This window comes from Orussus abietinus, unplaced genomic scaffold, assembly GCF_000612105.2.
Source record: "Orussus abietinus isolate OABI.00-Male unplaced genomic scaffold, Oabi_2.0 scaffold18, whole genome shotgun sequence".
NCBI lineage: Eukaryota > Metazoa > Arthropoda > Insecta > Hymenoptera > Orussidae > Orussus > Orussus abietinus.
In genome coordinates this window covers 1,636,977-1,662,716 of record NW_019396011.1, presented here as the reverse complement: position 1 = coordinate 1,662,716, position 25,740 = coordinate 1,636,977, and the positions used below count along the sequence as shown (strand labels likewise).

At 51.8% G+C, this 25,740-nt stretch overlaps 4 protein-coding genes across 7 annotated transcripts; 2 read left to right on the top strand and 2 right to left on the bottom strand.

Annotated features, from left to right (window-relative positions):
• Window positions 1–2: 2 nt before the first annotated feature.
• Window positions 3–3,448, top strand: LOC105700290 (ubiquitin domain-containing protein 1). Of its 3 annotated transcripts, none has more exons than XM_012425998.2 (4): window positions 3–185; window positions 665–1,024; window positions 1,101–1,219; window positions 1,299–3,448. In XM_012425998.2, exons 1-4 carry the CDS (start codon window positions 104–106, stop codon window positions 1,458–1,460), a joined length of 723 nt encoding a protein of 240 aa, XP_012281421.1. In that variant the 5' UTR covers window positions 3–103; the 3' UTR covers window positions 1,461–3,448. The 3 variants fall into 3 exon arrangements, with proteins under 3 accessions (XP_012281421.1, XP_023290258.1, XP_012281420.1); XM_023434490.1 differs by having other exon boundaries at window positions 665–1,027; XM_012425997.2 differs by having other exon boundaries at window positions 665–1,030.
• A 407-nt stretch (window positions 3,449–3,855) lies between these two features.
• Window positions 3,856–6,231, bottom strand: LOC105700289 (cytochrome c oxidase assembly protein COX15 homolog). 2 transcript variants are annotated; one of them, XM_012425994.1, is made up of 6 exons: window positions 6,058–6,231; window positions 5,819–5,984; window positions 5,596–5,728; window positions 5,225–5,357; window positions 4,521–5,151; window positions 3,856–4,443 (listed from the first exon to the last, which is right to left on the bottom strand). In XM_012425994.1, exons 2-6 carry the CDS (start codon window positions 5,975–5,977, stop codon window positions 4,189–4,191), a joined length of 1,311 nt encoding a protein of 436 aa, XP_012281417.1. In that variant the 5' UTR covers window positions 5,978–5,984; window positions 6,058–6,231; the 3' UTR covers window positions 3,856–4,188. The 2 variants fall into 2 exon arrangements, with proteins under 2 accessions (XP_012281417.1, XP_012281419.1); XM_012425996.1 differs by having other exon boundaries at window positions 4,189–4,443; window positions 5,819–6,001.
• A 253-nt stretch (window positions 6,232–6,484) lies between these two features.
• On the top strand, window positions 6,485–9,269 carry LOC105700283 (xaa-Pro aminopeptidase ApepP). The gene is made up of 7 exons (XM_012425980.1): window positions 6,485–6,648; window positions 6,712–6,799; window positions 6,889–8,012; window positions 8,078–8,404; window positions 8,467–8,597; window positions 8,678–8,853; window positions 8,945–9,269. Exons 3-7 carry the CDS (start codon window positions 6,898–6,900, stop codon window positions 9,065–9,067), a joined length of 1,872 nt encoding a protein of 623 aa, XP_012281403.1. The 5' UTR covers window positions 6,485–6,648; window positions 6,712–6,799; window positions 6,889–6,897; the 3' UTR covers window positions 9,068–9,269.
• A 7,129-nt stretch (window positions 9,270–16,398) lies between these two features.
• LOC105700249 lies at window positions 16,399–25,740 on the bottom strand. The gene is made up of 3 exons (XM_012425923.1): window positions 25,389–25,740; window positions 20,214–20,807; window positions 16,399–18,549 (listed from the first exon to the last, which is right to left on the bottom strand). Exons 1-3 carry the CDS (start codon window positions 25,738–25,740, stop codon window positions 17,303–17,305), a joined length of 2,193 nt encoding a protein of 730 aa, XP_012281346.1. The 3' UTR covers window positions 16,399–17,302.

The window sequence follows — 25,740 nt, the reverse complement described above, 5'->3', positions numbered from 1 at the left end:
CCTCTCGGCAGAGATTTAAATCGCCAGAGATAAGATGGACGAAGATGGCATGCGAGGTGTTGTTAAATTCCAGTGAAATGTTTGGTCACTCCAGCCGCCTACGATGGGAGGCTGCATAGGCATCACGAGGACGAGAAACGCCTCCGTAGACGATACCTCCGCGAACTCCACGAGAACGAACTCCGGTGAGAACCTCGAGGAAACGTCCTGCGTGCCCGAAGGCACCCCTAACGTCAACTAACCTTGGAACTAGTCCACCGTTTTCTCAGTGCATCTGTTTTTGCGCTCTGCATGATTTGTCATGCTCGATAATCCGAACTCGATGCCAAAGAGAACGATACTCGCGGTGGCGATCTTATCGCGCTTTGCAATCCACTCGTGCGATGCCAAAGGTGGCCCACATCGAGGACATATCGTACAGTCTTGTTCCACATAGTTTGACTAATGGTGCACGATTAGATTCACGAATTGATGTAAATTGTGTACAAATCTATGCACTGCGTAGTTGACCGGTCAAAGGTGCAGCACCATTTGTTCGTCTATTTCCTTGGCGTAAAGTTACGCTCATTTTGCATAACTCTTGACCTTTGTTTACGTGCACTCTTGTACTTGACAAGCTATGTACTAAAGTATGAAATTTCTTTCCTTTGCTAATGCCATGCAGGTAACTCAAGGAAAAATCATCCACTGTGCCATGAAGTAATTAGATGGAAGTCGGACGTACCTTTAACCGAAGGTCAATTACGGAGCAAGAGAGACGAATTCTGGGACACGGCACCTGCATTCGATGGGAGGAAGGAAATATGGGATGCCCTAAGAGCTGGAGCTACAGCTGCGGAAGCTCAAGATTATCAACTGGCCCAAGCCATTTTAGATGGAGCAAACATTTCAGTGCCTAATGGGTTTTTAACGGAATGCTATGATGAGTTGGGAACAAGATATCAAGTCCCCATATACTGTCTATCGTACCCTATCAATATCGTCAAGGAGGACAGCGGTAGAGACTCACCGGCTGACTGTTCAGGTAGCAGTAAGTTATTTGATAGCACGAATCACATGTATCCAGCATACATAAGCTAACATTTTTTTTACTCCTTTAGAGCCTGTTGACGGTGGAACTGAAATGACACTAAAACTTCGACTATCGACCACAGTGGGAGACGTTAAGTTACCCGTATACAGTAAGGACACTATTGGGATTGCTAAGAAAAAATTACAGGTACGATTCCCTTTGATTAAGGAAATAAGAATCAATGAATTATCAAGTCATATAATTTTTTTTTGTAATTTTTCTCTAGAGCCAAGAAGGATTGGAGCCATCCCGGCAGAGATGGTTCTTTGGTGGCAAACTGTTGGGGGACAAAATGCATATAGAGGAGGCAAAGGTTCAACAAGGTTACGTTATTCAAGTCATTGTAAATCCTGAGAAAACCGAGGACAGTCCAGTGAGGACTAGTTGAACGGGACGACACGTGAAACAAGTCATACAGGTTTTCGTTTCGAGCTGATAATTCACACAACTGGCACATTCCTATTGATTCGCGAGATCCGTCTGACTTAACTGATTTTGCGAAATAGAACTGTGCTCGTGATATCAAACCGAAACCTGAATTATGGAATGGTTCTGCCTATTACCGACTGTTGACGTGGTATCAATCGTCCGTGCAATTTAACGAATAACAAATCCTATTTATAATGTCAGAAACATGTGTCGGTAAGTTAGCTATGACATGCGTTAACTATGCTTCGATTTTCTGCCTAACGTGGGAAGTCTAAACTACTTGTGGTGAAATTCAATCGCGTTATCTATCACGACATATACAAAAGTAGCTTATTTATAAATTCGACATGGATTCTATTTGGCGCTATTACACTCACAATGTATAATAGGGCTGACTGAGGTTTTTACAGAAGACCGGACGTTTTGCATATACATTTTCTACTTTTGAAGTTGAACGGTGTGTCACGCGATACCGTGTTAACATATTGGCGTCATATCAGCCAGCAGGCGATTACGTTCCGATTCTACGCTGCCTAAAGTGGATCGAAGTCAAGGTATTTTTACAGTTCTGAAGGGCCTGAGACAAGCCTACCAAGTCGTTGAATCCTTCCTCCCAGGTATTGCGATTAGTCGTGCAAGATTACTCAACGCAAATGACACAACCGAGAAATTAAGAAGGGTCCGAAAGTTTGGTCACAAGGAAATTGGTTCGAAAAGTCAACGGAGGTTTGCCACGAGGTTTGAAAATCACCATTAATAGGCCTAACGACGTTAATCGCACTACTCTGCATTAATGGCTGAGAATGACTTCAGCTACGCCCGTCGCGTACTCGTAATAATAATAGTAATATAACATTAAATAACGCAGCGCCCTGTGCGGACGAATTTTTTGGGACTAAGCTATTATAACAATAACGACCGAAGTAGTTTGATAACCGTTTTCTTTTCTTACGTTTTAATCGTCGAACCTGTACGTCGGGCGTACATGTATGTAAATATGTGTATGACATACGCACGCGTGCACACTTCGCGCCTGTCACAGATTCCACTTGTCAAACTGAGCTTCAAGGCAACTTCGATACGCACATCCTGCTTATTTATCGGTTTTCTATAAGCGTGACTTCTCGTTTGTATATTGTATAACGGTGCGTTTTTTCTAACAGAAGAATCTTATCCGTCGAGTGCGTTTGGAACTCAGTTTGTGTGGAACGCGAATCGTTATAATATATTGTGCGTGTATATATATTCGATATTTTATGCATTTCCTTGATGTACTACCTTGGCGATGGGAGTTCACGTACGGTTTATAAACGGCGGTTTCGGAGATGTTATTCACGCGTATTCCGTGGAAACGAGGCGAACGAGATTTGCATACACGACGTCGATGCAATTGACCTCCACGGCTAAGATAAACGGGCATGAGCGATTTTTATTTATTGATTAATTTTTACGCGGGAACCTTCAACCCGACCTAGGACACCAGTCAATTTGGCTATAAGAATTTCACCATTTCATTTGAACATGTACCGATCAAGGGGTTGGAGATTCCTGCGACTTGAAGGGACGAGATGACATAGGTACCCATTTTGCTTGAATGTATAACAAAGAAAAGGGATTGGTGTAGATTATATTGAGAAAAAAACAATGTACAAAGGTATTTGCATGGAAAACGTAATATATCTCAGCCCCGATTGCAGTGTTTAATGGCTGCTTCTCAGTTATATTCAATATGTTGCTCAGAAAATATAATATCGGTTTCAGTTACATAGAGTCCGAAGGAAAAGAATTGCCCTTCGTTATACATTCTTAATATGATTCTGATGTAACGAAACAGAAATACTCATGGAAAAGTGTCATACAAGAAACGTGCGTTGAGCCACCAAACCGAAGGAAACTATGTCAAGTATGTAAATAAAGAAACTTACAATAAAAAGAAGAAAAGTGCAATTTCAAGCGCGTGGCGAATTAGCAATCGCCTGATATTGTCGTCACGCCGGACCAATATGCGAAGCGCACGCTATTGAAATCAGATAATAGGTGATCATAGGACAATTGCAATGAACTGCCAATTAAATCATGTAAACGATTCAACTTCTCATCCCTTCGATGCCGATTGAAAATAATTCGCGACCGGTAGACTTTTCTGCCGGAGGAAAATTAATTACGACTTAATTCTATTTAAAAGTTAAGGACGTAGAACAGTTGTCAGATTTAACGGAAGAGACAGACTGCTCTCCGTGTGTGAAATCGAAGAATTTAATTGAGCCCAACAAAGGCGACTAACGATTCACGTATTGGATAGACTAGATGGAAAATCACAAAGACTATCGGATAGAGTAGAAAGGTACACAAGATGTTAAATAATTCTTTATGGAACGATGCAAGTCATGCCTCCATTTCCCAAACTACAGATTGAAATTTGATTATTGCTTTAATATGATCAAGTCGGTAAAGCTGTTGTCCTTTTGGCATAGGGTAACTTCAACTAGTAACGATCATTGTAACACTGCATTTTCAAATAAAACAAACACAATGTTGTGAAACAAAATATCCATATACTTGGAATCCTGAGATCCCCCTACTACATGTTAAAATGCGACGGACATGTTCACAGGCTGTCGTTCTCGTTAACGACCTTTGCAAATAGCTAACTTGACATGCGATACTTGTACATCTCGTGAGTTGCATTACTTTGGCAATTTTTTTAAATGCTTTGCTTCATGACAGAGCCACGTTGCAGCACTCAAAAGAAGAAGACTTCCAGACTGATGCATCGTTGCAAGATTCATCGGTACGTGAAGAAGCAACGTTGTAATTCCTAGTCCTACTTGAAGGTATGCAGCAGTAATTAGAATCTTTATAACTGTTTTACAACGCCCAGGCAACTTATGTTTGCGCGATGCTACACCCATAACGGTCAGTAATGTTAAAGTAAGGTACCCCTAAAATATAAAAAAAGCATTATTAGAATTAATGAAATACTTCCGTCTTGATTTTGGTTGCTACGCAAACTGCTCACCATTAACCTGTGGTCGAACTGAGCAGTGGTAGGATTTTCGGTAATGTTCCTCAATGGCGGAGAAAGTGCTAAAATGTCATCCGGAATCCACTTCTCTCCCATGCGTGGGAAAGTGTTGTAAATCAATCCGGCATCCAATCCTGCCACGATTGCTCCTGATAAAGCAGTGAGGAAAACTAGACCTTTCGAGGAGTAAATCACCCATCGAAATCTTCTGAGTGACTTGATCTGCCTAGTGTTTATGACCGCAGCACTGAAGTAGTCGATCGATACTTTCTTAGCAGATAGCAAATGGTCTAAAGCATTGTACAATAAGCCCGAGTAAAGTATTAGCGCCAATCCAAGGTGCGCTGCTAGTCTGTATTGCGATACTCTGGGGACATCAGCGGGACCCTGGAATCGGTCTTCTAATCCAGACTGAACCATGTACCATCCCATTAAGCCCTGAATGCCAATGAGAGAACCCAATGCCAAGACTCTTCCCTTCATGGTCGGTCTCAGCATTCCCTTTGACCAAAAGTAAACTGCTGGAACTATGAATGCTGCTCCGATTAATCGACCCCATGTTCTGTGTACGTACTCCATCCACCAAATACGTTTAAACTCCTCCAGAGTCATATTTCGATTCATTCTAATAAATAAAAAAATAATATCAAGACAAATCCACTTTCTCACATTGCTTGACTTGAATGTAGAAACCTTACAGCTTGAACTCAGGATACCGTTTGTACAGCTCAAATTCTGCAACCCAATCGGATTCCGAAGTGGGCATCTTTTCTCCCAGCAATTTCCAAGTGACCATAGACAGACCAGATTCGGAAAGTCTGGTTACGCCACCTGAAATACGGGGCAGGTCACCGATTAATTGCTCTTCTCTTAAAGAGAAATCTTTTTATTGAAATGATACACGTTATCACCTATTGTTACTTTTAGTCTATAATCAAACAGTACCCACCTGCTCTAATAAAAATCTTATTCGATATGTGTACGCATTTTTATTTTCCGTACGTTTCATCTACAATGACTTTAATAACAGTGCGTATACAATAATAAAATATAATATAACCCAATGTACCTAAAATAACGGCTGCAAGGACCATGCCACTGCACGTAAGCATCCATGTGCCTACAATTTTGTCAGACTTAGGATTTGTCTTTGTTACATAGCCTAGAGCAATGCTGCCAGTTTGTCTGAATAATCCCCGAACCTGCCATACAAGATAATCAATGAAGACATTGAATTGCACTGAATAGGTATTACCTAGAGGAATTTCGATGAATTATAATGTATCGCCTACCTTCCCTAACTGATTTGGAATCCTTCTTAGAAAAATATAACCGCTATTAACCATAGGCTTTCTTGCCGCAGTTGTGTTAAAGAGGCGTTCCCCATAACATACGTTAGTAACACCTTGCCTTCCAACAATGCTTCGTCCACATTTGAGTATGCTCAACATTATGAAACTGGAATAAGCAACATTCTGTAATTGAAACCGGGTTACAACAAACAAACGTACAAGAATTACGTGATTCCTACCTTTTATTTTAGCAACAGGAAAGAGAGAAAAAATATCCTAGATCACGTAATCCCGCAGAACTCACTCTGACAAGTCACAAAAACATAATTATTTTATGAAATAGGTGAACCTCATTTTACAAGTACGTACTCGAAAACTTTGGTAAATTCACATGGCGTAAAGCAAATCGCTATATATTGATATAAAATTAATGCCTTATTTTCATACACGCGGAAAGGGCGCGGAATCAACGCGAAGCGCGGAACGCGGTACGCGCGTCAGGGTTAAAGCATTACGCTGATTGGTTAAGCCATCTCTGTGTTCCGCGCTCCGCATTCATTCCGCGCAGTTTCCGCGTGTATGGAAATGAGGCACAAGAGAGATGCTGATTACAGCGCCGCCATCCGTTGGCTATCGTACTATTTATCTATATACTATTTGTGGAACGAATTTTTCGAGCAACGGAAATAAATTCTGACATCGAAGCGAGAAGGATAACGCCACCTGGACATTGATCTTACAAATATATGATTTTATCACAGTTTACTTATAGATATATAATATAAATCTGTAGATACCTCAGATATGAAAACTTGGTGATAACAATACAGGTATATGACTTTGCAATCTTGTTACACATATTTCTGAATTTCAACCAGGTGAATTGGTTCAAGGCGTTACTGAGTTGCTCCTAAAGGACGTTGGTATTAATAAGTTGTAAAGAAGTTTACACGTGACACCTGATACATAGCAGTTATACGTGTACGTACATCCTACAAAGTGAATTTTAAAAGTTTTTTAACATTAGATTGTATTTCCAAGTATATGGCAAATGTCATTTTATTTGCCAGGAAGGAACCATGGCAGGTAAGAATGGTGCGTTGAAACTAGAGAAGCTGCGAAAATTAATGGCAGCTGTTAAGGTCCCAGGTGTCGAAGGAAAAGGTATTCAAGCACTTGTCGTTAAGATGGAGGATGCTCATCAGTCCGAGTATATAAAGGAATGTGACCAGCGATGTCGCTTCATCTCTGGATTTAGTGGTTCTTTTGGAACTGCCATTATTACCATGGATAAGGCCTTACTTTGGACGGATGGACGATACTTTCTCCAGGCATTGAAGGAATTTGATCCTCCTGATGCATGGACATTGATGAAGTACGGAGTGATGGATACTCCTTCGGAGGCTGCATGGCTGGTTTCCAATCTGCCTTCGAAGTCGATAGTTGGAGCTGATCCTAACTTAATAAGTTATGCAGCATGGGTACCTCTTGACAATGCTCTTGTCGCAGCTGGGCATCGTTTGATACCGTTAAAAGAAAACTTGGTAGATGAAGTATGGGGAGAAGAGCAGCCACCGCTGACATTACAAAACATTCTTCCTCACCCAGTGATTTATTCAGGAGAGAGGGCAGGTGACAAGATAGAACACTGTCGAAGAGAAATGCAAAAGAATCAAGTTACAACTCTTGTTGTTACCGCCTTAGACGATGTTGCCTATGTACTTAATTTAAGAGGTTCCGACATACCCTGTAACCCCGTATTTTTTGCATACGTCGTTATAACATTGCAAGATGTTCATTTCTTCGTAGAAGAGTCAAAACTAACGGCAGAAGCGAAAGAGCATTTAATAGAAGAAGGTATATGTCCAAAATATCACCCATACAAGGAATTGCGAAGCTTTTTAAAACAAAACAGTTGTGTAAATGGAGAGAATGAGAAACTGTGGATTAGTTATACATCCAGTTACATCTTGCACAACGACTGCAAAGACGTTAGGAAGCACACGACCATTACACCTATTAGTTTAATGAAGACTATTAAGAATTCTGTAGAGATCGAGGGAATGAAAGCTGCATACATAAGAGACTCGGTAGCTCTCGTCAAATATTTCTCTTGGCTAGAGGATCGAGTCAAAAGTAAAGACAAAGAAATCACAGAAATCAGTGGGGCCGATCGACTTGAAAAATTCAGGCAGTACGTACTTCCTGTATTTTAAATCTAATAGTGTTAAACCATAATTCGTGTTCATTTGTTCGAAGGCAACAAGATAAATTTGTGCAGCTAAGTTTTCCGACTATATCTTCGGTTGGACCACATGCTGCTATAATTCACTATATCACATCACCTGCCACAAACGTACCGATAACTGATCAAGAGATTTATCTATGTGATTCCGGGGCACAGTACCAAGATGGAACGACGGACATCACTAGGACTCTACACTTTGGCATTCCGTCAGACTATGAACGAGAATGTTTCACTCGTGTGTTCAAGGGACAATGTTTGCTATCGACAACAATATTTCCATTGAAGATACAAGGCAATCATCTAGATTCGTTGCCACGTAGATACTTGTGGGCCGTAGGGTGAGTGAATGTAGCTAAACTAAAAAGACATTTTGCATGGATATCCACTTCGACTATTACAGCCTGGACTATTCTCATGGTACTGGACACGGAGTCGGTGCCTATTTAAATGTGCACGAATCACCCATTGGGATCTCTTGGCGGCCAAACCCCGACGATCCTGGCCTCGAAGCTGGCATGTTTCTTTCCAATGGTATAATTACGGCATAACTTATTTCCAATTTACAATACTAATTATTGCATACCGTTAAACGTATTATCATATGTTACCAGAGCCTGGATATTACGAGGATGGTAAATTTGGTATTCGACTGGAGAATATCGAATTAGTAGTCAAAGCGCAGACTCCTCACAATCACAAAAATCGTGGATTTCTCACCTTCGAAACGGTGTCCCTCGTCCCGATTCAGACCAAACTGCTCGATTTCTCGATGCTTACCGACACCGAGGTAACTGCTAAAAATGAAAAATAATTCATTAAAACGTCTACTATAAAGGAATCTAATAATTAAATATTTCCTGCATTATCACATATTTCAGGTCGAGTATTTAAACGCGTATCATCAAAGGTGTCTCACAACTTTGGAGCCATTGCTACAGAAAGAAGAGGACCGGCAAGCTTTGCAGTGGCTGAGAAGAGAGACTCAACCTATTCATAAATAACATTTCCTTAAGAATACGTAAAATCGACGGCAAGATATGTACATACATGCATAATTACCTCTATTTCTCGTTTCTACAACGTACAATAAAAAATTGTTATCATTCCATTGCGGGACCATTCCTACACTTTAAGTTTCAACGGTCATTCTGTCGACTCCATGCGTTCTCTGTCATTGGTTAGAAATAAATTCTTTGAAAACGCCCCCCTGTCTCACAAATCGATGCAGAATTGATATAATTACCTACAACGTTAAAGTATTCATGGAATTACGTTCTCATCCACATTTAAACTGCTATTTACTACGCAAAAGACCCGCGTCTACCGTTTCATTTGAAATCCAAGATGGCGTCGGTCCTTCCACAAAATAACTCGAAAATACTGTCGCACGCGTGCCGAAAAACCAGAAATAGAGCTAAAAAAACCCTAAAGCGTAGTCATATTATCAAATAGAATACAGAAGTATAATTCTATTAATGACAGAAAAGCACCGATCGCAAGTACAGAGCGTCGCAATGCGGACGGCGCGTCGCTCAAGTGGAAAAGCCGCGCGTCGAGTCAGCCGGCCGCGAGCCGGCGTACATAGGAAGGTAAATCGATAACAATCGACGCCACCCCTCTACGGGAATTTTTTTCCAACTCACCTCGTGGCTCGACCACCGCCGACGGTCCAGCGTCTCCGGAAGCGATCGATCGTCGGATCGATAACCGGCACCCGTTCGAGGCTCCTAACACCGCCGGGGGGCACCTCCGTCTCGCATGGTCTCCTCTCTCCCGAGGAAAGCGAGAAACTGACGCGATCGATTGCTCGCGGCCCCTGTCACAACATCGGGATAAACCGGCGAGTCACCGCAACTTCTTCATGAATGGAGGAACTACAACCGCTACTCGGCCTTGAGTCGACCTTCCTCTCGGGCGTGCGAAATAAGGAAAGGAAGCATCGAGAAACGGGGTAGGGAGGAGGTTTCAAGATTGGCCGAAAGGATCGACGGGGACCAGGGGTGGCGGGATGCGAGCGCTCCCCAGGTCCGTTCGCGCCCCTCCAGGGCGGCCGGGCTTATGAATGGATGGTCGAGTGAATGGTGGCGAAGGAGCGGCGCGCCGCCTGGTGGGGGGTTACAGGGGCGCGAGGGGTGGCTGGCCCGCGGGGTGGGTTCGCCGGCCGGGGGGTGCTGGACGGTCAAGGTCACTAGCGGCGTAACGTCACGCGGCGCCACGGTGACGCAACGGTTGCCAGGGGCAACCTGCGGCGGCGCGCCGGTTGCCAGGCAACCCCCGCGTCGCCCCCCGGCGCACACGTGCCGACGCCTCAATGGACGCCCCCGCCCCTGCCGCGGCGCCTTTGCGTCACTCGCGCCCGGGCGCCGACCTTAACCCCGGGAGGTGGCGCGACTCGAAGGGAGCCTCGCGACTCCCCGGTGACATTTTTACCGACACCGCGCGACGATCCCCCTTCCCTCGTCCGTCCTTTGCGTCACAAGGATCCCTCGTGACACTCTCCCCGAGGAATCCGCGGATCTCCTCGACCTTAACCCTCGACGGGGTGGGTCCGACCGGCATCCGGATATAATTGCTTCCTCGATGGCGTCACGTGCTCCGCGTAATTCGAGAGCCTCCTTCGTGGGGGGTACGCGCAATGACGCCAGCTCTCCGACGAGACCTATCGTCCAGGATTTACGCGGATTCGTGGGGGGAGGAACCGGAAGTTCGATCCTCTCGCCTCGGTGGATCCTCGGGGATCGCGATGGGGTTTGGATTTATTCCGGTGAAATGGGGGATGGGAAAAGAAAATTAAAACCGTGGAGCGTGGAAAAGAGTTTGCGGTCCGGGAGGTCGCAGGTCCTCCCGCCGGGGGGCGGCCGTTGGAAAGCGAAAGGCGAGTGCGGGTGCAAGTGCAACGAGCGGCGACGTTACGTCACGCGTTGGAAGTCGCATCGATCGCGTCCGACGGTCCGCGTCGGTCCTCGTCAGTCCACGTCGGCCCACGTGGCGAGGGTGTGCACCTCGAAACTCGTCACGGTCACGGCCGAGCTGCGGCATGCAGTCGCGGGCGGATGTACCGCCGAGGCGGATCAAAGAGGAGACTTAAACCGAGAAAATGTCTCTCCTCGACCCTTGATATAAGCACTCGCCACCTAAATCAGGAAACTCGGCAGTTTTACGCGAAACGCTTAAAAAAAACATGGGCGAACGGCACCGAGCACTCGCCGCCAGATTTCGGTACATGAAATTGATGAATATTAATTAAATAAAAATAAGATTAATTAATCTGAAATTTCACCATGTCTTCCTGTGCCTAATAGGAGAATTTTATCGGGTAAAATACCCCTACACGCGGAGAAATTCCCGAAACAGGCCCCAGTCTCTAGAGGGGACATCCAACTACTGAAAGAGCCTTTACGAATCGTAACTTGACAAATCCTAAAATCATTTCCCTGGTCGTAGAGGTCAGGTTCATTTTCTCTTCTCTCTCTTTCTCGCGAGCCGTCGTCTCGCCGAATGTCTACACCATTTTCTATGCGAATTGATGCGATATTTATATTCGGGTCTGTAAGGACGGTATCGGATGTACGGACGTAGGGGATAGGGGGGATTGTTTTTTTCTCCAGCATCCCTGGCGGTCCAGGAGAGACGGGGCGGGCGTGGCCGCGCGCTCGCGGCGCGGCGACGCGTTTTCCGAGGCACGTAGGCAGGCCCGCGGGAGGCGAGGTGTCGATATTTCGAGTGTACCGATATTCTTTCTGCATCCCCGGCCAGGCCCCGAGCCTACGAGCGGCAACAGGTTTAATCGCGCCCGGGTGTGGCAGGCGGACCGACCGGCCTCCCGGCGGGAATGCTCGCTCGGAAAGCCGCTCGAGTTAAACCTCGTCGGCCCGGCTCTTGCGCCGGATGGGTGCCCGCTTTTGAGGTCCTCCGAAAGCATCTGCTCTCTAAAAAAAAAAAAAATTTACCGAACGAAAGAAATATGTTTGTATCCGATTTAAAAGGGCAAAAGTGTATCTTAAAATATTCGGTATAAAAGTATGTATCGACTCGACGAGGGTATCGTGGATGCACGGGTAGGTGGAAATTCAAAGGGGACGTAAAGTTTCGGATTTTCGGAAAACCCGCCTTTTCGGATCGGCCGCGGCAGGTGGCGGGCTCGCCTCGTCTCCGTCGGCCTCCTAAATATTTTTAGAGTGTCCGGGTGGAGCGAAAGTGCGTACATCCCAAGAGGTGCATCTCGCCGCATCGATCGGGTTTCCCTGCAAGGGCCTCCTCGGGGATCCCCTCGCCGGTCCCATTCCGGGCAATTATCGATACCTCCAGGGTCGATGCGTATCGTAATCGACCTTCCAGGTCGCCTCTCGGAGTCGGGCGCACGCGCCGGGCCGATTTCCCGAAGGCGGGCGAAAATCGAAAACGGACCTCTCGGGTTTCGGGAGCGTCGAAAAAGGCCGCGTCGAAAGTCGGCTCCGGGAACGGCGGTGCTTGCGGGCGGGTGGCAACTGCCTTCTCCATTTTTTTTCCGCCGAGTACACACGTATATAGGTGCGCGTCGTCCTCTCTCTCCCCCGTCCGCCGGCCGAATGCGGGCGTCTCTCTCGCGCGCCACGCACTCGAGATGCCGTGAGCGAGAGTCGCCGCGGAGGGGTGGGGGGTGCGAGCGAGAAGGCACCATGCGCGCGCGCAGGGCGTGCGAGAGAGAGAGCAGCCTGCGCGTGCGCGGCGGGCGCGAGGGAGGCGGCCGCGGAGCGCCGAGAAGGACCCCGCTATGCCGCGACCGTTGGTGGGAGAGAGACGCCGAGCGAGAGAAGGCGAGGGAGGCTGGGAGACCGCGAGGTGCAGAGGAGGCCTCATCTCGGTCTTGGGCCTATTTATAGACGTGCTCTCACAGCCTCACTCCTGCCCACTTCTCGCACTGTCTCTCGTAGGTACACCTATGTACCATTGCAAGCCTCTCGGGGTACAGGGTGGTCCAAAATCTTCAAATCGTCCGCGGAGGACTCCGTCGGTTTGCGTCATCCCGACGCCGCCCGGCTGGGAATCGTTATTTAATCACCCACCGAAGGAATTCGGCAATTACGATATTTAACTCGCACGGTCTAGGTTAGGTACATCGTCCCTGCGAGGATTAACCTGTGAAGGGTTCGTATGGTAGCAGAAATTCCGTAATTTTCAGAGATACCTCAAATGGTCCGTTTTAGGTTAGGAAGAAATTACGTTCCTGCGACGACGAGTATTAAAAAGGTTTATTTTAAGCAGAAACTCTAATCTCTTGGGATAATCTGCGCAATACGTTCCAGACTAGGAAGAACGTACGTCTCTGCGATCCGAGTGAACAGGTAAAAAAATTTAATCCCGATAAAAACCACCTCTGGAGTAAAAAGAAAAAGAAACGAGCCAAGAGCTGCAGCCGCCACTAGACCTCGTCTTGCCGCCGCGATTCTTGATCCAGAAGCAGGAATTCGTCAATTTCGCTAACTCGTGCCGCATTAAGATAGAACACGGCGAGGTTCGTCTCCGCTCGAAGAAACGAGAAGAAACCATTTCTTCGCCCAAGACCGCTCGATTTAGCATAAACATCGAAGGAAATGTCTCGACCCCGAGGTGTCGCGTTAATCATCCGGCATGATGCACAGTTAATTGGCGTATGACTCTATTTCGGCGCACCTTCCAGGAAGTTTCTGCGAATCGACGGCTGTCTCGGCGCCCTTAAGGTGTTACGAAATGTTCATTCTAAACATATCAAACCGTCAATATATTTATAAAATTATTTTCCAAACTGGGCTCACCGAGTCATTATTCGCGTTCTTCCTTAGGGACTCCATAATGACGTGGGTAAGGTTTCGGATAATTCGGTGCACCCAGTTTGGAGAAAAGCTTGATAAATATTTTCACTTTCAGTTTAGACATATATGTATATAGAATGACCCTTTCATATCACCTTAATTGGCTCCTAATCCCGGCCAATCCGGAGGCCGAGCGGAGCCGATCGCCAAATCGGGAGGCCGAATCCCCGTCGAGGTCCTCGATTACCGGAGAGTCCGGATTTACCTAGAAACCGGGAACCGGACGTCTCTTTCTCGGGACAAGGCGCGACAAGCCGTCCCCCTATCAGGGCCCAGGTGTAAATCTCCGCGTTATCTATTCCGATATAAAAAGACGGGGCGAGAACAAGGGTAAACCCGCGCCTCCTCTTATTTTCTCTCGTTTCACGGCGTTATCTTTTCCCTTCCCAGGTGTCTTTATGCAGTCGTTCCTGGGTGGTCCCCGGACAGTTAATCGGCGATCGACGGATCCGTCCCGACTGCCTGCGAGACCAGGTGGATAGGCGTTGGTAGACTCGTAAAAAGGGGCCGTTAAAAAAGGAGGATCGGCCCCACGAATGCCGGACACGTCCGCGGCCATCCCGCCGAGGGGGGATCGAATGGAATTGAATTCGACTCGATTGGCATTAGACGAGAGAGGAGGCTCGTGCCCGATGGAGAGTCGGTCTCGAGAGAGAGAGATATTGGGTCTTCTCGGCCGAGAAAGCGCCGCCGGAGACTAACCCAAGAGCGAGTCATTCGCCGGCGCGCGCCGACGAGCGCGTGCCCGTCGAGTAATCGATGCTCACCCGAGATCCGAAGATCCCAGACTTTGGGGCCGATAAGGGCCGCGAGGTGATAACTGGTGAGGCGTGTGCACCGACCGTTACCCCCTATCCTGGTGAAATGTTAGTAAAACGTTAATTCAAAGAATAGGCGTTTGACTTAAACCAAGTAGGGGCCTCGTCGAATAAATCCACCCGAGTACGGTTCATCTCGTTAACTTGTATTTCTCTGTTAATTGATTATCGTAGGAGCGTGGCCCGCCCTCGACTCGCCGCGCGAATTACAGGTAGTTGGACTCGATTTTATTTAATCTCTTTCCTTACTTTTTTTAAGTGCGTTGCACTCGGAGCACCGTCCGCGCGTCTCACCTGCGGTTTAAATCGTTAATAGTTAACACATATCGATACGATAGATCCTCGCGCGTAGAAAAACTGATCGACACCTCGGGACGCGTGCGCGATTCATACATATATATATATATGTATATATATTTCCAAATGGCCGCACGTGTATACACATATACGTATATATGTGTATAGACATGTAACACGCATACTCTCGTAGCGCCCGCGCGCTTTATTTATAACGCAACGCACGTTGTGTTCCACCGACGACGTAATAAAAATAATGATTTCACTTTAACAGTATGTATATATATATATATGGATTGAGAGAGATGTATGTATAATATGTATATCTGTGTATATGTACATACACGTCGTGTTAATAAATAGAGCAACATATACATAATATTAATCGGCGCGAAATCGATAATCTAGAAAACGACGCGGGCCTCTGCGTAAAGAGGAAACCCCAAGAGGGAGACGGACCTCCCGATTGCACATCTGCGGCGTCTCTCTCACTCGCCGTGCAAAAGATAGCTCGCTCTCTCCTTTTCTATCCGGTTCGCCACCTCGGAATCGCGAAATCCACCCTAAATAAGTTAATCGCTCGCTGGAGCCGAGCACCTTCCGAGACTCCCCCAGGCGAATGTGGAGGCCCCAAGGAAGGCCGCAAAGTCCTCAACAATGCGACGTTTTATTAACATATAATTAATTAAAGATACTCACGAAGAAATTGAGAATTCATGGGTGGGGAGACCTTCCTTGGGGCCTACCCGTTAACATGACAACGTTACGAAAGATTCGGTAGACTCGGTTTGGAGAAAAGTCCTCACGAGCGGTCGACGACTTTCGTAGCGCCTTAACCCCTTAACTAGTGGGCTCGAGTTAATTCGAGTGCGCTAAACGGCCAAACTGTCCACACTCGAGATAATTCGAGGGGCGTTGTATTTTATGCTACTATAATTTTCCACCCTCGAATACAATCGAGAATTATATTTTTTTTGCCAAGGCAATGTTCTAGTGTTTAAAAAAAAGAAACATTGATTTTTTTGGCCGGGTTTTTTCAACAAATCTGTGCGTCAAGGGGTTAAATCTCTCTCTCTCTATCGGGCGAGGAATTCGCGGCGGCGTCAAGGGATTGTCTTCGATCCGAATTGGACGTTTCGATTCTCGAGGGTAATTGCTCGCCGGGTGCGAATAGAAAACCTCTCCGGGCTCGGGCCCGTCCTACGAGGCTACATTGAGCGGTTGAAAGACACTTGGTCGCGGCTTCGGCTTCGCCACTTAGAAACGCGTGCAATGCCGACGCGAACTTGCAGTTCCGCGGTTTCGCGAAGGGCACGGGTTTCCCTCGAAACCCCGTCGGAGCTCGAAGCGCCTTCCCCCTTTGAACACGGTGCCATATCGACATATGGACGAAATTCCTCTAACCGTGCAGGCAATATTGGACCAAACGTCGGACGCCTTTAGGCGCTTTTCCTAGCCAAAGGGTAAAAGCAGCCGAGAATTGCAGGGATTCTAACGATTCCTGAAAACCGTCCTCGGCGAGCACCGAGGAAATCGAGCGTCCCCATTCGTTCTCCATTGTCAAAAATGCCTTTCAAGATTCCTCCCTTAACCCTCGAATGATCTCACCGCGATGACCAATTTCGACGAGACCTTAATATCGCGAAAAAAAAAAAAAAACACCCAACGGGTGTACTTTCTTTTACTTTTACGAGAATCGAGTATTTCAAGATGGAGCCATTTTAATTCCGGCATAAGAAATGAACGGAGAAGAAAATATGGAGGACGTTCGATCTCCTCCGAGACGCCCCGAGCTCTTCGCGTCGTGCTTCACGGGATAAATTCGAAAGAGAATCGGGAATCGCGAGAGTCCACCATTTAGTTACGGAGGCCCGTGAAGCGCGTCCCCGCGCCCCGCGCGCATATAATCATATATATATATACCTATGTATACCTACAACAACGTACCTATCCATGTGACTCGGTATATATATACATATGTACACACGAGAATTCCCATTCAATAACAATGATCACGATAATAATTACAGATGGCGTGGTGGTCGGCGCTGCGACAGGGGAGGCGAGTGATAGGCGACGGGTGATAAGGAGGAGGACAAGGGGAGGAGGATGCTCGCAGCGGGGAGGAGCGACCGGGTTTAACGTGTCCGGGACACGGTCAGGGGAAAGGACGATCGGACAGATCCGAAAGACACGAAAAGGCAGAAAGTTCCTCTGGAGGAAGTCATCGGCGCGAGGTGGGTCTTCGCCGGCGGGTCTCTCCCCGGGCGATGTCCAGGTTCGATGCCGATCACTGATTACAGGTGGGCGAGGCGTGGGTCTGCTGGTGGCTCCTTGAATTCGAGTGCGTGGCCTCCCTCTTCATCCTCTGTTTGAGGTGCACCTTGGCGTGTCTCTTCTTCTCGTCGCTCCTGGCGAACTTCCTGCCGCACTGGTCGCAGCAGAACGGTTTCTCCCCGGTGTGAGTGCGTACATGGGTGGTAAGATGGTCGCTCCTGGAGAAGGAGCGCATGCATATGCGGCACTGGAAGGGTTTCTGCCCGGTGTGGATGCGGATGTGCCGCGTGAGCTCGTCGCTGCGGGAGAACCTGCGATCGCAGCCGTCGACGGGGCAAGCATAGGGCCTCTCGTGGACGGGAGTCTTGCTGGGTCGGTTGGGGTACTTCCTGGGCTTGACCGGGACGAGCCTGAGCGGCAAAGCGCTCTGTTGGTACACCTGAGAGAGGATCTCGTGCCCCTTGGAGGTGCTGGGGTTGTACTCCGCGAGCTGCACCCCGGTGGAGCTGGTGGTGCCCTGTTGCTGGGGCTGCTGTTGCTGCTGCTGCGGCTGCTGTTGCACGTTGGCGTTGTACCCGGCAGCAGGGACCGGTTCCTGCTTGAGCGCGGCCTCCTGGTGATGGTGGTGATGGTGGTGGTGGTGCGGGTGCGGGTGCGGGTGGTGGCCCAGGAGGTTGGGATCGTAGGCCTCCTCGTGCGGGGTCAGCCAGGCGGAGGTGGAGGTCGGGGTCTCGTGGTACCCCGGCGGGGCCGGGGGCTTGGATTCGACCTGGAGGAGCTCGACGGTCTCCCCCGAGTAGGGAGAGGCGTGAAGAGAGGGGTGCAGGAAGGGCTGCCCCGAGAGGGTCAGGGTCGGCGAGGGCAGCGAGCTCCAGAGTTCCTGGCTCGCCGAGGACTGCTGCTGCTGCTGCGTCTGGAGCGGGTTCAACGGCGATGACTGCGTGCAGGTCGTCGTGAAGACCCCCCGGTAGGTCAGGGTGGGAACGTTGCAGATGTTGACGCTGGTCGAGGGCGCCGAGGAGATCGAGGGCGCCGAGTGCGGGGCGGAGTACAGGATCACGCCCCCCTGGAGGACGTTGCACCTCTCGGGGTCGTCCTGGTGGTGCCTGGGACTGTTGGGCTGTTGGCCCACGTCGCGCACCTCCTGGTGATGGTGATGCTGCTGCTGCTGTTGCTGATGGTGGTCCCGACTCGCCGGTCCTGCATCGTCCTCCTCTACCGTGGCCTCCTCCAGGGAGAGGTCCTCGCCCGCCAGGCTACCTGCAAGCAACGTCAGGGCTCGGATAAGAGAGGAGCGACCGCGGCCTTCCGAATCGTGGACGAGCGCTCCGCGGCCCGGAAGCCAGCTGATAGGGGTTGCTTTATCGCCGACTGGCACGCCCCGCCCGGCCTAACCTAACCTGGCCTATCTGTAGTGCGTTTCCGGCCGACCTGACTTCCTGCCCTCGCGCCTCGGTGCGCTAATTGTCAACGGAGAGACTCTCCGGAGACAATCGTCGGATCCCGAGCCTGCCTGCCCGGGTTGCCCTCGATGGCGAAATAAATCGGTCGTGGCCTCCTCCCCTCGTATTTTTCCCAAGACCGAGACGCAACGCCAGCAAGATCGATCTTAGTCCTACGATCTAGCACGATCGCACTTTTTCCAGGACCAAGACCAAGACTGCTAGACGAGTACAATAAGGTAAACAAGTGCACGACCAAAACCCGAAGACCGAAACTACAAGACCAAGACCGATATCGCATCGACCCGCTCGATGAAATCTCCAAAGGTGTCCTCGGCGCCTCTCCCCGCCACCGCTTCATTACGACTGGTATCCACGCGCCCCTCATTGTTTACACGACCGAAGCTCAAGCCTCGACCAGTCCTCGATATCAATCAACCTGTAGCCGCGGATTGCACGCACGTCGGTGGCGTCACGGTAATCGCATCGATCGGCACGTCCATTCCATTACCCCGCGGAGCGTGTCCGCTAACCGGCCTGTCAGTCCCTCCGGAAACGGATCCCGATACCGGCCGATATCGGAGCGGAACATCTCTATCGGTAATGCATAGCGCTTCGATAAACGAGAATCCGGAAATTCGGGAAAAATCGGAAAGCCGAAAGAGAAAGAGAGAAAAAAAGAAAAAGATGGCCTCCCCCGTAAAGCGGCGTCGGGAAGGCGAAAGTGCGCCACGGAAAGTCAGGGTTGCCGGGTTATCGGCGCGCGGAGGGTGAGTGGGTGGTGGGTGGGTGGGTGGAAGCATGAATGAACGCGGGGGAGGGGGTGCGGGGAGTGATCGGGAAAGGAGAGGGTCTCCGAATGTCGGGGTCGCCGAGTATTGATCGCGAGTCCGACATTAGCCATTTCGCGGGGGGAGGGGAAGGCGCCGCGGGGGCTCGAAGGGCGCGGAGGGGGACGTACGTCAGCCCGGCACCTCGTGCGCGTCCCGACGCCGGTGGCGCGACCTTGAACGCCCGGGGTCTCGCGGGGTCGCGCCTCCTAGAAGAGGGGGCAGGTGTGGGTATGGTCATGGTCAAGGTCGCCGTGGAAATTTCGGGCCCTCGGACGATTTCGGCAGTGGCGAGCGAAATCGATCCTGGCCTTAAAAAATATACGACCGGGGCCGAGCGATTTATGCTTTGGAAAAGTAACTCGAGACTAAGGCCGTGATACCAAAATTGAGTTTGCCCTTGCACAAGCTGCAAGACCGAGACCGAGACCGGCTTCGCTCGATACTAAATTTCGGACGGCATCGATTTTCGCGAAAGCCCGTAAATAAAAGAAAATAAAAGAAAATAAAAGAAATGCAAAGGCAAGAGAGACGGCATCGTTCCCGAGTCTCTCTCCTCGAAGGCGGAGACGCAACCGCGGCGCCTGCTGCGGGGGACGACGAGACCTCTAGGCGAAGTCCGACTCCTACGGGGACGTCTCCGGGTCAGTACCTGAGATCGGAGGCGGTTCGACGAGGGCGGAGGGCCCGAAGAAGGAGGGCAGGTCGCTGCTGGTGGTGACGGGGGTGTTGAGGTCGCCGGGCTTGTCCTTGTCCTGGGGGTCGCGGTCGTCGGGCCGGGCGGCGTCCTTGTCGTCGTCGCGCTCGCCGTCGGCGCGCTCGGGGTCGGCGGGCGAGGGCGGCCCGTCGGGGCGCCGGTGCCGGTCGTCGAGGCGCTGCAGGTGGTGCCGCAGGTGGTGCGGCGGGTCGGGGCCGTCGCCGGGGGCGGCGTGGTGCGCGTGCAGGGCCAGCGAGGGCGCGGCCTTGGGCCCGGGGGCGGCGGCGCCGGGGGAGGCGGCCGAGGCGGACGCGGAGGTGGCGGCGCTGTAGGGCAGGCAGGCGTCGAAGCTCAGCTGGACCGCCTGGAGGTTGAAGGTCGCGTGGTGGTGGTGGTGGTGGTGGTGGTGATGGTGGCCCAGGGGCGGCGACGAGAGCAGGAAGGGGCTGGCGGCCGCGTGGGTCTGCGAGCCCACGACCTCCATCCCGTCCATCGTCATCCTCTGGAGCGAGTCCCCGGGGGCCTCCTCGGCCGGGCACGCAACCTCGCCTAGGGTCGAATCGTCGGTCGACGCAATTATTGCGGGCCCTGGATCGCGCGCTCGTCGGCGGTCGGTCGGCGGTCGGTCGGCGGTCGGTCGGCGTCAGACCTCGCGATCGATGGGCGGCCGCGCCATGGGCGCCCGCCCGCGGCGGACGACGGACGACGGGCGACGCGGGCGGCGTCGACGGGGCGCTCGGCCGCGCGTGGGCGTCCGACCGTCCGCGGGGGCGCGGGTCCGGGCGAGCCGAGACTGTGCGCGCGGCCACCCGCGCGCGCGGGACCGGGTTAGAGGATACGGGCGCGGGACGTGCAGAGGACGCGCGATGCGTGGGGGTCGCGCACCAACTGAGCCGAGCCGCGGCGCGCCCCGTAGTTTTATGAATGGACCGCGGAGACTGTCCCATATTTGGAAGCGCCGAGCGACCGCCGGCCAATCCCCGCTCCGCGGCGCCGTCCGTGTGCGAGCGCGCTCGCCGCCGCTCTCCTCTCGGGCTCCCCCCACCCGGCGGCGCCCCCTCCCGCGGCCGTTCGCCAGTGACGTCGAGCCGTGACGTCGGTCGCGGCGCGCGCCGCCGTCGCCCGCCGCGCGCCAAGGGGCGGCGGGTGGCGGCGAGCGCGCGCGGCCCAGGAAACCGCCGCCCGTTACGCGGAAAACCTCCCGTCCGCCTCGCGCGAGCCCGAGCGGCCGAGTGCCGCCCGATCGATCCTCGCGCCGCCCGATCTCGCCCCGAGGCGACACCCGATCGCGGCCGAGCTCCCGACTCCCGAAATAGCGGACCCGGCCGAGGAGCCGCCGGCTCGGGTGGCGCGCGCCCCCGGGGGTATAAATACGGGCGCGCGGGCCCGCCCCCGTCTTTCGCCGCGGACACCTGTGGCGCGCGGGTCGGCCCGCGGAGCCCCCCGCGCCCGAGGGCGCCTCCTTCCTCTCGGGGCCCGCGCGACCACCTGACGCCCTATTAGGGGCGCCGCGACGCGCGCCGCCACGCGCCTCGCTCGGCTCCTTGCCCACCCGGCCGCGACGCGCGCGACGCGCGCGACGTACGCTCGGAGCACAACAAAATCTAAAATTACCCCGCCCTCGGAGGCGGTGGGCGCGAGCTATTCGCGGCGCGAGTCGCGTCGGGTTTGCGCGGGCGAGCCCCGGTATTTCGGGCCGCCACGCAACCACCTGAGCCCAGCATCCCCAAATATCAACGTGACTCCTCCCGCGGTGAGTCACGCGGAGATCGAGCCCGGAGCCTGCACCCCCTCACCCTCGATCGCGGGACGGAGGACGTTGCGCCCCTTCGAGGAGCCCCGACTACGCACGTGTCCCTCCTGGACGATGCCCCCTTCCCCTTGAAAAATTAATATCGACCACCGAGGGTGAATTACGCCCCGTCTCGTCGACCTCGACTTTCCGCGCCTTGAGGTCGGTCGCCCCGACGTTCGAGGTAAAATCCTTAGTCGCGGATTAAAGTTTATCACCTGGCGTCGATTACCGAACTGCGGATGTTAATCTCCGATTAACTTTATTTTCATTCCGGTGATTCTGAATCAATCGATCGTAGTTTGGAAATGTCACGCTAAGTGTGGCCGAGGTGATCGGACCTCGAGGTACACGAAGTCGGGACCGTTTCCCTCGTGGACGCTCCCGACACCTTTTTTCCCCCTTTTCTGGCACGCGACCGGCTTGGAAAAAAGTCGCACCCTCGATACGCGAGTCGGGTACCCGAGTACCTCCCAGGGCCTAACTGTACCTCTCCTGCCTACGTGCCCGCCTCCTTCCTACACGCCCAACGGCGATCCGGCTGGATCGGCGGTGAGTCACGCGGGCTCGAGCCAGGTTTTTGCGCGACTTCGAGAGCCGCACGAGCGCCCCGGGCGGGATCTTCCGCCCCCGGAAGCTGGCGCCGATTCCGCCCGATTTGCGACGCCCGGTTAGCGAGCTCGACTTCGATAAATACCCACAAACCCTATTCTCGAGTTCCTATTTTTTCAAAATTATTTACAGATATTTAACAAAACTTCTTATTAAAAAAGGAAGCTTCGTGGGCATTACCTTCCCAATAGTCTTCGCATTCACGTTGTAATCTTTGAAACGACTCGTGAACGGTTGAACCCTTAGATGCCACATCCACCCTCCCTTAATCCAGAGGGTCGTAATCCAGTCACCGGTTTCGGAGGTTCCCCGTAAATTAGCGATGAAATATAAATGTTTATATCCAACGACCCAATACTCCAGTGGTTTTTCTCGCGGAAGTTCTATCCGCGATAAGGGACCGCGGGGCGGGGGCCTTATCACGAGCGATTCGCGCGGCTCTACTCGCGCGTGGCCGCGCTCGTAAAAGCGAGTGCGCGTTGGATCGGCGAGCGTTCGATCGCGTCAGAGCCACGTGTGGAGATTTGACAGTTCCGCCTTATCGGCACCCACGCCGTATCGGCGCACGTGAGGGCGCGCGAGCACGTGCGTCCACCTTCGCGGCTAATCGCGACTTTTCCCGGGTCCGCTGCGACGTCGGCGGGTTACGGCCCCGGTTTTACGACGAATCTACGCGCGAATCGGCGCGAGGTCGTTTCGTCACCACTCGGTGACGTAATTCGGGACGACGACCGTGACGGCGGTCGTAAATACGACCGTAACGCGGGACCCGAGGAGACGCGCGTGACGGTCGATCAGCTGTTCGATCAAGTCCCGATTTTTCGGCGAATCTACGCACAAATCGAAGCGAGATCGTTTCGTCACAGATGCCGACGTCATTTTTTATGACGACCGTGACGGCGGTCGTAACAACGACCGTGACGACGACCGTAACAGCGGTCGTAACGGCGACCATAACGCGGAACCCGACGAGGCGCGCGGGGCGCGTGACGGCCGATCAGCTGATCGCGCGGGACCTAACGTCAAAAAATTCGTAAGAAGTTCCCGAAAAATCGCGCCCGACGTACGTGCTCTCCGAATAGCTGGAACGGGTATTTTCGGAGTGCTATCTGGGCCGGCCGAAGACTTGGCCCGCTTTCGCGCCTCGGAAAAGCGGAGTAACGCTGTGGAAATTTCTCAGATTTTCAGGATTCCCTGGTGCGCGAACGAAAATGGAAACTTTGAGTTAAAGTCGGTGGGGGGTTTTATTCCTTTCACGTACGAGGTACGAAAAGGGGCCAGGCATATAACCGATCGCTAGTCTAATTACCGACCGTGTGAAAATAAACGATGGACTAATCGAGGGAGCACAAGTGCGGATATCTAAGCTAAAAGAAAATCGGAAAAATTTCAGAGACAGAGGGAATGCCGACTCTTGGAGATGTAGCAATTTTTCTCCGAGTTTGCTTCATCCGAAGGTGGGGAGGAAATTGAAAAGCGAAGAGGGACAGTGCGGACACTCGCGAGAGGGGAGCCTCCTCTACCTATTATAGTTGCGACACTGCGTAAGAGGAGCCCGGACCCGACGACAAATCCGAGGACCGAGCAAGAGTGGACACTCGCGACCGTGTCGTCATCCAGAAACTGGAGTGACGTCATTTGGAACATTTGGGCAACGGGGAGCGGGAATGGAGTCCGTTCCGAATGTCTCTTTTCGAGAAAAAATCGCAAAAATCGCGAGTTAACGGCGCGATAGAAAGAAGAACCGCGTCGAGAACTCTAAGAGCGAAGATGTATAAGAAATGACCAAAGAATGGTAAAAACTCTCGGGACGTCAGAACAAATCCCTCGATTTTCCGGAGATTTTCCACCCGACGAACGATAGGTCGCCACGTAGAAACTGGGCAAATCGATAGGTGCAAATTTAACCGCGTGAATTAGATTCCCTCAGGATTTATATGTCAGATCCAGAATCATGAATCGTGGAACCTGCGACACGTGTCGGAGGGTCCAACGAAAAAGAACGGTTTTCCGGCCGTGAAATCGGGCCTTCGGTTATCTCGCGTTATCCGACTTCCGTCGACCAGCCCCGACGGGGCCGTCGCTCGCTTCGAGCGGCTCTAAACGTCTCTCGAAAGCCTCGGATTTCCTCCGCGCGAGCCGAAGGCGAAATTTCCAAAAATGATCACCGTAAGAAAATTGCCGAAAGTATGGAAGGATACCACTTAGCGGGATTTCTCGATCGCAGGAAACTCCGAGGGAAAATCGAGCACTCCTTTATTGGTCTCGCCCGGCCCAGCGACGGCGGCGACGGCAGAGGACACACCCATGAAATACCGTCTCCAGGTATTCCAGTCATCGCGCGATCGATCGATAATTATCGATGGATCGGGAGCGCAAAATCTCCCCCATCGGAGTCGGTCGCGCGTGCCCAATCTCCGAATCGCAAAAGCACCCGATCGGCCGTCAGCGTTAGTACGGAAAGTCGGCATTCCGCGAGGGCTTTCCGACGGTGACGAGCAAGCTCGCTCCCGGCGCCCCATCCTCGAGTTCGTACAGATTTCCTAATTTCCCAATAAATTGAAAGGAAAAATTCCGCATCGTCTCAAAACCGCGTAATCGGTCAACGGAAAGTCGTCCGCGAAACATGACGGGACGAACTCGAGAATCGGGTCGACGGAACCGCACAAAGCGAGTGAACTCGAGGCTCGAGAGCGGAAAATAGGAAGACAGGGCCGGGGTATTACCTGGGGGTGGAGGGTGATGATGGTGGTGATGGAGATGAGGATATCCGATGGCGGGCGGCGGGGGCGGATAGACGGCGCCCCAGACGCAGGAGGCGCCGGCGCCGGGGGCGGGCTGCTGCTGGTGCTGGTCCTGGTGGTGCTGCTGCTGGAGCAGCTGCTGCACCTGAGCGATGTCGACGAACTCCTGGAGCTCGGGCTCGTTCTCCGGGGGGTTGGCGGGGTCGCGGAGGCGGTCGGCAGGGGCGCCGAAGGGGCCGGCCTGCTGGAGGTGCTCGAAGCCCGCGAGGGGGTTGGCGGGATCGAAGCCGCCCCGTCCTGTGGGGTGTTCGCGTCGCATCGCGAGGGCCAGCAT